This window comes from Coenobita brevimanus, chromosome 92 (genome assembly GCF_032717465.1).
Source record: "Coenobita brevimanus isolate Jiangsu-jjx chromosome 92, ASM3271746v2, whole genome shotgun sequence".
Classification (NCBI taxonomy): Eukaryota; Metazoa; Arthropoda; class Malacostraca; order Decapoda; family Coenobitidae; genus Coenobita; species Coenobita brevimanus.
The window spans coordinates 37,395,239-37,406,728 of record NC_137045.1 but is presented as its reverse complement, the minus strand read 5'-3'; the positions used below and the strand labels follow the sequence as shown (position 1 = coordinate 37,406,728).

General features: G+C 41.7%; 1 protein-coding gene across 1 annotated transcript; it reads left to right on the top strand.

Moving 5' to 3' along the window:
• Positions 1-1,971: 1,971 nt before the first annotated feature.
• Positions 1,972-8,029, top strand: LOC145412141 (zinc finger SWIM domain-containing protein 7-like). Its single transcript, XM_080282074.1, has 2 exons — positions 1,972-2,136; positions 7,433-8,029. Exons 1-2 carry the CDS (start codon positions 1,972-1,974, stop codon positions 7,682-7,684), a joined length of 417 nt encoding a protein of 138 aa, XP_080138200.1. The 3' UTR covers positions 7,685-8,029.
• The last annotated feature ends 3,461 nt before the right edge of the window (positions 8,030-11,490 follow it).

The following is an 11,490-nucleotide window of genomic DNA, read 5'->3' as shown; positions in this document are numbered from 1 at the left end:
GCAGTTATTTCAGCAAACAAGGGATGAGGCTATGGCACACATAATGACTAACTTGGCTCATATTTCTGACTAGGGTAAAAATAATCTTGCTGTTCTTAATGCACCAAAGACTCAGTTCTTATACCTATCAACCTGACTAAATCTTCCTCAGGAGTACCCTCTAATGGTTAAAAATATTCAGCTCAGTCATGCATCATCCTTGAACATGCTTGGGGTTTCATTCACTCGGGACTTATCTTGGAAAGATCATATTGCATCTCTTGTAAAATCTGCTTCCAAGAGATTAGGTGTGTTAAGCCGACTCCGTGCCTTCTTTACCCCAGCACAGTTGTTGACTTTGTACACGGGTTTTATTCGCCCCTGTTTAGAGTACAACTCTCATGTGTGGGGAGGCTCCCCACATACAGCTCTTCTCAATAGGGTGGAGTCAAAGGCTATTTGTCTCATCAGCTTTCCTCCTTTTACTGACTCCCTTCAACCTCTGTCTCTTCGCCGCACTGTTGCTCCTTTATCTCTTTTCTATCGCTACGTCAATGGTCACTGCTCCTCTGAACTGTCTGCTTGCATCCCTCCACCTCTATGACGGGTGTGTTACACCTGTCTAGCAACAAACTCTCATCACTTTTCTGTCCAACTCTCTAATGCAAGAGTTAACCGTTACTCCCAGTCTTTCTTTTATGCAACAGGTCAGCTCTGAAACTGTCTCCCTCTGTCTGTATTTCCTACTTCTTCTGATCCCCAGTGTTTCAAACGCAGTGTGTCCAGGCATCTCGAAATGAATGGATCTTGAATTTGGCTCTCCTGTGTATTGTTTTTGTTTTTTCTTGGAAGGAGCGTTCATGCGGGCTCGGCCTTTGGCTCCTTCCTTGCATTAAAAAAAAAAAAAAAAATAGAAATTTTCCCCCTTAACTCTTCTGAAACATTGACAAAAGCAGTGAACATCACATGGTAGAACTTATGAATCAGGTGGTTAATTCAGATCTTACCAGCTGGGATTTTGTCCTTAATTTCTATATATCTATCTGTCTATCTATTGCCAGATGCCATAATCCTATAAGGGGTGGCCACTTGACTTTGAGTTATTTGTTTTATGAGGAGGGGCATTAACCCTCCACCAACCCACTTGTTGACACGTAGGGAGCACGTATGGTTTGGTTATATGGTTACCACCCAGCGTTGTAAATGGTTTCTTGGTTTACAGGGAACCATTTGGCTTGTCACTCAATGTAAAGCTACCTGTAAAGGAAAGAAAAGCAATGAGAAGTGACAGGAAAGATGGGAGAAATAGCAAGAGAGGAGGGCAGGCACAGAAAAAGAATGATAAAGGCTAAGGAAGAAGTAGGCAGTACTATATCAAGTGAGTGGATGATGTTCACCACCACCTACCTTAATTTCCTCATGTATATTTATTTTTTTCTAAGCTTGAATACATGACGTACACAGTTTTTGGACTGGCATTTATGGGGATATACTGTACATAGGGATCAGTTGGGAAGAATATGGTGGGAAAAATGGAATTTGGGACATTTGGAGGAATGTGTATTCTGAATCTGAGTACAGTATGTCAGTATTTACCTTCAAGTTATTGTGTGGACATGTTTATATTGGCACATGGCATATTAGATGCTCTCTCAGGCTAATATGGCAATAGTTGAATATGAAATAAACATTGGATAAAGTTGTGAAGTATACCTTGCTAAACAGTGGCAGATTTACATATAGAGTACTGAAATTGTAAGTATGTTGTGAGGGAGACTAACTGTATGCAAGAATGTGTTTCAGGTATGATTTTTCTAAACAAACAATTCATCAGGAGAAAATGAAACAGTATGCAATAAGTTACACACAATTAAAGATACCGGTACGTTCGTCCTGACATAATCCTGGAAAGGTGACTACTTTATATTGATGGCTAATTTAGATGCTTCTTGTACCAGCACAGCAGGTGGTTCACGGTGTGGAGTGTAAGTGATGAACCGTGTGGCAGACATATCAAGTGTGGTGGCAGGGCTGTTGCAGGTGGTGGAGCAGCAGCAACAAGCCTCAGCCACACTTACTCCAGAACTCCTCAACTCTCTTCATCTCATCCATGGACAGTCACTCACCAATGCACTTGATCTCATAGACAGACGGAAGGTGAGTCACCTTTCACCCAGGCTGAACTATCAGTTTCCTCTCTGCACACCATTTACAATCATGGATAGACTAATTCTTAAAACAATGTCACCCCCAAATTCTTCTTTCTCTTAGCATGGATTTTGAATGAAACATTCAGCCACCACCCACCTGAGTCAGTTGACTCAACTATATTATTGTGGATGGTTTCAACTCTTTCACTTTTATGACATCGTGTACATTTTGTTCTGCCACAAGACAGTTCACTCAGGAAAGACTTTTTGAACAGGAGAGTTTATATGTTGCCATAATTACTTCCCTTCATAGTACCACATTGTTAATTCTTTCCTTAGTACAGTTGGATACTGTAAAGTTGTTGAGTATAATTATGTGCTAGTTGCTTGATTCAAAGAAAAAACTTTCATTTAAGTGAAAAGGATAACAACCACATAAGCATTTATAGATATTAAAAACACTGATAAATATATTTCTTAAACAACAACTCCTTTATTTTATTTCTTTCGGGTCCATGTGTTTGGGAGCCTCCATGCTCTCCAAGAATGTTCCAGTATTACTTGGGGTCAGCCCTAATCCAGCTTCCAACTGAAAGTCTCGGAAGGCTGGTTGGGGACAAATGTGAAAACGGAAATGTGTTTGGACCTGCATAGGCTGTTGGGGACTGCGTAGGAGATGAGTGTAAAAACAGTCCTACATAACCTTAACCCTGCTAAACTAACCTATCCTGAAGTATTGTAATATATCCATCTATAGTCAGACATCCTAATCCCTTAAGGGGTGGCCACAAACAAATAGCCTCCATGTTGTCCTGTCCCTTACCATTTCGAAGTGCTTCCTCCAACTTACACCCTCCTCTCTCATATTCCTTTCCACTCCATTCCTCCATCTCATCCTTGGTCTCCGCCTCACTCACATACACTCCTCGTTAGTCTCTTCGTTACTCTCTCACTCTCCATCCTTTCCTTCTAACCAAATCACCTCAGTTACTTCTTCTGATGCTTTCTATGACATCCTCAACACAGCACTCCTTCATTTCCTCATTGTTATTTCATCTCTCCGTGTAACTCCATATGCTTCTGTCAAATAACTCATTTCCACTGCTCTCACTCTTGACTTGTGTCCTTCCTACAAGGTCCAAGCTTCTTTTCCGTACAATGAATTGGGTGTCACAATATTATCATGCAGTAACTTTTTTTTTTTTTTTTTATCCATACTCACATCCCTATTTCTTATCACAGCTTTCAGTGAACCAGCAACTTTTCTTTCCTGTTGTACCCTTTCTAGTATACTTCATACTCTAAACTTCCATACTTATTCATCACATTACCCATGTTCTTAAATGCACTCACATTTTCCATTTCCTTACCATCCAACGTCACTATCCATTGAGTGACGTTGTTCCTCTCAACGACCACAGCTGTACTCTTTCCTACATTCACCCGTAGATTCTGTTTCTTACATACTCTCCCAAACTTATCCACCAAGCCTTGCATTTCCCCTTTGTCTTCACATTAACAATACAGTATCATCAGCAAACAACTTGAATCTTCCAAACACTGCCTTCTCTCATTATGGCCACTCCAACATCCACTGCCTTACCTTGTATCTCTCTTATAACTTCATCCATACGGTATACATATTGAACAACCATGGAGACATGACATATCCCTGCTTCAATCTGAGATTCAGATAGAAAAATTCACTCAGTTCACCATCTATCTATCTATCTATCTATTGCCAGACGCCTCAATCCCGTTTGGGGTGGCCACAAACAAATCGCCTCCAAGTCGCCCTGTCCCCCGCCATTTCACTACCCTGCTCCCAACTCACACCCCCCTCTCTCATATACCTCTCCACCCCATCCCTCCATCTCATCCTCGGTCTCCCCCTCCCTCTTCCACCCTCCACCTCACTCACATACACTCTCTTCGTCAGTCTTTCACCCTCCCTGTCCTTTTAATTTGTTGATATGGAGAGGCCTTTGACAGAGTCCCTACAGAGGTGGTGAAGTGGGCAATGAGAAAGCTTGGGATCGAGGAGTGTCTGGTTAAAGTGGTTATGGCAATGTATGTGGGTGCTTGCACTTAGGTGAGAGTGAGTAAAAATTTGAGTGATGAGTTTTGCTTGAATGTTGCTTTGTATCAGGGGGTCAGTCATGAGCTCATGTTGTATATAATGCTTGGAGCCCTCTCACGTGACTTCAGAAATGGACTCCCGTGGGAGTTGTTGTATGCTGATGATTTGGTGTTGATTTCAGAAAATGCAAGGGAGGCAGAGCAAAGATTTAGGAAGTGGAGAGTTGAGATGGAGCACAAGGGTTTGAGAGTCAATGTGGATAAAACAAAGGTGAATGGATCTAGGGTTGGTGGTAGTACTGTCAGAGAAGGAGAGTGGCCATGTGCTGTTTGCCACAAGGGCATGGGAAGTAATTAGGTTACATCTTGTGTAGTGTATGTGATAAGTGGGTGCATAAGAGATGTAGTGGTATTAGAGGGAGATGTAGTGGTATTAGAGGTGACTGTGAGGTACTTGTGATTTCATGTGTGCTGTGTATTGGGATGAGCATGTGGAGATTGTCGGGCATGAAAGGATTGATCTTGCTGGCGAGTGTGTGGAAGTTTTGTTACTTGGGAGACTTGTTATGTGCTGGAGGTGGGGCTGGAGCTATAGTCCTTCCTTCCAAAATATGGAGATCGATTAGGGGTTGTCCCTCACGAGAATTCCCCTTCGTACGACGTTGCCAAATCTGTACCAAAACACACCTCTCTGTCTCATGTCAGCTAGTTACTACTTCTACATGAGACTTATTTACAGTATATATATATATATATATATATATATATATACTATCTATCTATCTATCTATTGCCAGACGCCTCAGTCCCGTTTGGGGTGGCCACAAACAAATCGCCTCCAAGTCGCCCTGTCCCCCGCCATTTCACTCCCCTGCTCCCAACTCACACCCCCCTCTCTCATATACCTCTCCACCCCATCCCTCCATCTCATCCTCGGCCTCCCCCTCCCTCTTTCCCCCTCCACCTCACTCACATACACTCTCTTCGTCAGTCTTTCACCCTCCATCCTCTCCACATGGCCAAACCACCTCAGTATGTTCCTCATAACACTTCCTATCACATCCACATCAACACCACAACGCTCCTTTATATCCTCATTCGTCAGCCTGTCTCTCCATGTGACTCCAGAGGCTCCTCTTAAATAACTCATTTCCACTGCTCTCACTCTTGACTTGTGTCCTTCCAACAACGTCCAAGCTTCACTTCCGTACGTTAGAGTTGGTATCACAATACTGTCATGTAGTAACTTTTTCACTTCCATGCTCACTTCCCTGTTTCTTATACACAGTATATATATAGTTCTCTAATAAGGCTATGTAGTGTAAGAAAATGCCTATTGTTTTTAATAATAACAATGACTTTTTATAAATACCTCAGCACTTGGTAACGTTGCTTTCCAATGCTGTCATGCTTGTAGGTGAGTCAGTGAGGTTAGGTCAGGTGTCAATCCACAGGTCATTTCCTCTCTGACTGCCATCAGAGATGGAAGCTCCCACCCCTGCTGCTCGCCCTTAAATTATGTAATTCATAAAACCGTATAGACATTTTATAGAAATAAATCTCCATAAAATGTATATTTTATATGCAGAGAGAGAGAGAGAGAAAGAGACACACACACACACACACACACACACACACACACACACACACACACACACACACACACACACACACACACACACACACACACACACACACACACACACACACACACAGTCAGAGTCAGGAGGTTTTTCCTCAAATTCTAATAATTCATAAAACCGTATAGACTTTTTATAAAAATATATGCAGAGAGAGAGAGAGAGGTAGTGAGCTGGGAGTGAGGGTTGTCCCTAGCACTTTGACTCTAATCTGATAATTGGGCCAATAGAAACTGTGGCAATGTCGCACGTAGGGGAATTCCCGTGAGGGTCAATGCCTAAACGATCTTGATATTTTGGAAGTACTATAGCTCTGTGGCTAGAGTGAGGAGTGGTTGGAAGAAGTTCAGGGAGCTGATGCCTCTCATGACATTGAGAGGGCTCTCCCTCCATGCTAAGGGATCTTTGTATGCGGCATATGTTAGGAGTGTAATGCTGTATAGTAGTGAGACCTGGGTAGTAAAGCAAGCGGATATTCAGAGGTTCAAATGTACAGAAATGGCAATGATTAGGTGGATATGCAGTGCATCCTTGAATGCGAGGCCTGGAGGTGGCTAGGTTTATGATGGAAGAAGGAAGGTTGGGACTCGAGTGTATTGTTGTCGTGATGAGGGGAAGTAGATTGAGATAGTTTGGGCGTGTGGAGAGGATGGGGGATGACAGTTTGGTGCAGCAAGTGAGAAGTTTTAACACTGGGGGTAGGGTTGCGAGAGGCAGACTGAAAAAACTTGGGATGAGGTTATAGACTGTGACCTCAGGGATAAGGAACTAAATATGGAGGCTGCCAGAGATCGAGCAGCACTGAGAGCTGCTATCGGGTGACCAAGGTCGACACATGCAAACATGTTGGAGCCTTTATAAACAAAATGAAATGAAGCAAGCCCTCCTGCAAGGTGGCATAGGAAAGCACAGATGCTTGAATAGAAATGGTAGGTCTTACAATGAAAGTATGATGACAGGAACAGCTCAAGCACAATGGCAGACTTATTAAACTTTCTCAGTTTCTAAAGCTTCTTGTTACCTAACCATAACCTTGCTTTACCTAACCAAGCCTAACCTGAAGTACCATAATCTAACCACACCTAAATATTAATCTGACCTAATGAATAATATAACCTAACCTAACCCCATTTAAATAAATTCACCAAAATTAAAAACTAAATGAATTTGGATAGACTTGAGGTAATTTTAGCAAGTGTCCGTCAATATGCTAGAGAAATTACGTGTCCAGAAAGCAAAACATGACTGTCCTATTGCACTGTCTTTCATAGAGAAGGTCAGCTTAACCTGTATAATACTGTGTACTTTCTTATTTATTGCATTGTATTGCATTTTTGTACCTATATTATGTACTATGAACAAGGGTTTGGGACAGCTTGCATAGGATCCTTGGTCATTTTCTGGGTAATTTTGGGTAAAACTGCGAGTTCAGAAACTCCGAGTATCCAAACTGGCCTTGCCTAATGAGTTCGGATATGAGGAACTTTATTGAATTTAAGTCTTCCTCCTGTACTGGAGCCTGCATTTGTGGAGAAGGCTGTTTGAATGGTATGATAATTTATAAAGCTGTGTGTGGTATTGCAGGTGGTGAAGTTGGTAAGCAGCAGCGGGCGGTGGGTGTACCAGGTCACTGGTAGCTCAGGAACGCCATATATATGTCTCCCACATTCCATCTTCTGCCAGTGCCCTGCGTTCAAATTCTCAGTGCTCAAGAGGAGAGACAGTGTCATTTGTAAGCATGTGCTAGCTGCTTGCATATCTATAGCAATGGGAGGAGTGGAAGAGAAGTCAGTATCGGATGAGCATATGAAAGCTATTTTAAGTCATCTATATTAGTGCATAATACTCTAAGAGGATGCTGGTCAACAAAAACTTTATGAGTTAATCATTAGATACTCTTACACTGGCTTATATCCAGGAAATTCAACGGGGGAGGGGGTGAACTTCATTTAGCAGGATGTCCATGCAGTTAACATCAGAGGAAAGGTTAATAAAACAGAGAAACGCTTATCTATACTGTGCATTTAATTGTATTTGGATTTAGTTTTAAAATTAATCAAGGACATTTTTTAATGAAAAATGTAATTTTGATATTTATAATATAAAAATCCTTAGGAGTTTTGTATTAACTTGCAATCTCAGGCAGTACTGTTAGGTATATTGATACAGGTTTTTCCCTAATTTGCAGTTATTATTACAAGTTTTGAGTGAGAAATATTACTGTTAGCATTTATGTGAATATAAGACTTTAAAACAGTGTTGCCCTTACATTTTTGATAAATCTGTAGTAGCATGAAAAAAATAAATAAATAAATGAAAATATGTAATTATTTATCACAAATTCAAAATTAATTTAAGTATATTAAGCTGAATTATTCCCAGTATCCCCAAACTGGAAGGTAAAATATTTCCAGGAGGAAAAAAGGTCTCCAAACAATTGAAGGCAATACTTTAAAATAATACTGGATATCAGCCAGGTGGAATGTGTAGGCTTGAGGTGGGGTGGTGCCACCCCCTTCTGGCTAAGGGACTGTTCATTATCATCATCCTCTAATCTGTTACACACAATAATTTGTACCCTGTCTAGTAACTAAACTGCTGGTAGTAAAGGCAAGGCAATTGGACAACCTTACCCTCTCCTTCTTCTCCCATCGTGGGTGTTGAGTGGTTCTGAAGCCAGTGTGGATGGCTGGGGGCCCTGCTATATGTGTACAGTATATATATCTCTTTATCTATCTATAGCCAGACGTCATAATCTCTTAAGGGGTGGCCGTTTGTCTTTAAGTTAGTTGTTTTACAGGACTATGCAGTGGGTGGGGCTTGTGGTACGTCTCTTCCTCTTTATTATTACAGACTATGACCAAGTACAAGAATAAGTTTCAAAACAAGCCTGAGGACATTAAATTGCCCAGGTGGATGAGAATGGATTCTTGGAATGTAGGAAATTTAAGGGGCAGAGCAGGGGAAGTTGCTGAGGCATTCAGTAGGAGGTGGGTGGATGTGGCATGTTTGCAGGAAATTAAGTACAGGGGTGGATCAGACAGTAAGACTGTTAGGAAGGATTGCCACTATAAGTTGTGTTGGCAGGGGGGTACAAACAGATATGTGGGTGTGGGTGTGTTGGTTGCAGAGAAATGGGTGGAATATGTTATGAATGTTATGAGAGTAAGCGATAGGATATTAGTAATAAAAATTTTGTTCGGTGGAATGACGACTGCAATTATATCAGCATATGCTCCACAGACAGGTTTGGATGCGGTAGAGAAGGATAGATTTGGGGATGACTTAATAATTGTAGTAGGTATTGTGAGGGATGATGAGATAGTGGTTTTGGGAGGGGACTCATGTAGGTGAAGCAGCTCAAGGATATGACAGAGTACGTGCATGTGGTACAAGGAATGCGGAAGGGGAAAGGATACTCGAGTTTCGGGAGGCAATGAACGTGATTGTGTGCAACACAACACACGTTTTATGAAGAGAGAATAGGTTGATTATGTATGGGTCTGGGAGAAATAGCAGTCAGATGGATTATTTTCTGGTCAGGAGGGCTGATAAGAAGTTAGTGAAGGATGTTCAAGTTATAGGAAGCAAGGAGTGTGTGCAGCAGCACAGATTATTGATATGTGATATGGTGCTTAACCCTTTCAGGTCTCCTGGCCACTATAGTGACTTTCTCGGTAGGGGTCTCCTAGCCACTCCCGTGGCAGCATATTTAGGCATGAATGAAAACTGTTGTGTGAGGCTGGTGAATGAAATGAGGGTACGAGCTGCTCCCCAGACCCCTCTGCTTCCACCAGGCATGCGCAGATCACAATATTTTAGTTTAAACAGTCTGGGAAGAGCTAATCATGGTGGGGGGTTGGGCTGCACATACTGGTTTTATTATACTGTTGATCTGGCAATATTTTTTTACTATTTTGGTATCAGACAGTTCATTTAGCAAAAGAATATTGTTTGCAATATATTTTTACTGCTCTGGAGGATACATAGCTCTCACCTCCCTCCTCCCTTTCATATCCCCCTTCCTCCAGCCCCTTACCCCCCACCGATTCACCACCCCTCTACCTCCCACCCTTCCACCCTCCACTTTCCCTCCAATCCCCCACCCCCTACTTCCTCCATCCTCCAACCTCCCTCCGATCCCCCACCCCTCTACCTCCCACCCTCCACTCTCCCTCCAATCCCCCACCCCCTACCTCCTGCCTACACACATAGTGCTGCGTCACAGGCAAGCAAGAGATTCCGCATTGTATGTCTCAATATTTATTCATTTCCTGGGTGTTAGCGTGTCTGTTTGAGGGGAAAATAAATACAGATTTATGATTTTAGGTTTCTAAGGTTGTTTCTGTAGCCTTTTATAAACGTACCATGGATTTATTTGTTACCAGACGGACATACATGTGCAGCGAGTGTTGCCTTTTTCATTGACAAATGATTGTTAGTGTCTCCTTACTTTTTTCTTATTTATGTTTCATGAGTTTCTCACATTTCCTGGTTATACTTATAACACCGTCAATTTTGAGAAATAATAAATATTTGATCACTGTCTCTACTGCTGCCTGTAAGTAGCCTACACAGGACGATATAGTTAGCAATAATAAACAAAACATATGTACAGTACATACAAAAGGCAAGCTCGTAGGCTTACCCCCATGTCCTCACCCCCACAGCCTTGGACAGTACCAAGCAAAATAAGAGCAAAGTAAAATAAATTAGTCAGTAGTAACTAGTAATTGATAGTTTTATATGGATCTTGTAATTGTTTAGTTTGTTTTTTGTAAATAAAACATCTCAAGAATCATTCACAAATCACGTGAGATATAATGTACATACTATGTATTAGTGCACTGTTTTTTAATGGAGAAACATGGAAACAAACAATGCAATCATGTCGTCTATGAATCCAAGAAATCACCTACCCACTGAGATGGCAATACTCACCATGCTACCACACACCACTTGCTACGCAACTTCTCATCATTTTTGCAGCACTTATATAACAAGTAGAGCTCTAATGTTTTATAAGCAGATGTGTATTACTTCCCTGTGCATGAATATGATAGTTTTTTCTTTATTTGTAAACCTTGACTTTTTTCAAAAAAATGGGTCTCTCAAACGTGACCTTGGGACCTATTTGAGACCTGAAAGGGTTAAAGAAAGAGTAATGAAAAAGAGGACTTATTTACCTAGGAGAAAAATATGGAAGCTGGAAAACCAGGCAGTAAGGGATGCCTTCTATAATGAGATGAGGAGAGCGATCGCTGAACAGGGAGACGTTGACAAAGACGTTAATGAACAGTACAGAGTCCTCAAGAACAACCTCTTGAGAGTTACTGATGCAGTAAGCAGTTAGACAAGAGCCCCACCAAGACATAGCATAACTTGATGGTGGGATGAGGGTGTAGAAGATGCAGTTAAGGACAATAGACGTCTTTTCCGGGAATGGAAGAAGGGCGGTAACAAGGAGGAGTACTGTACTGGGCTGCCAAGCGTGCGGCTAGAAGAGAGGTATACAGGGTGAAGTCTGAGTCACAGAGACTTTACTTGATAACCTAAATCATGTGGAAAGGAAGATTATGATATTGAAGGTGGCAAATCAGGTGAAGAGGGATACAGTAATTAGGATATTACTCGTATAGGTG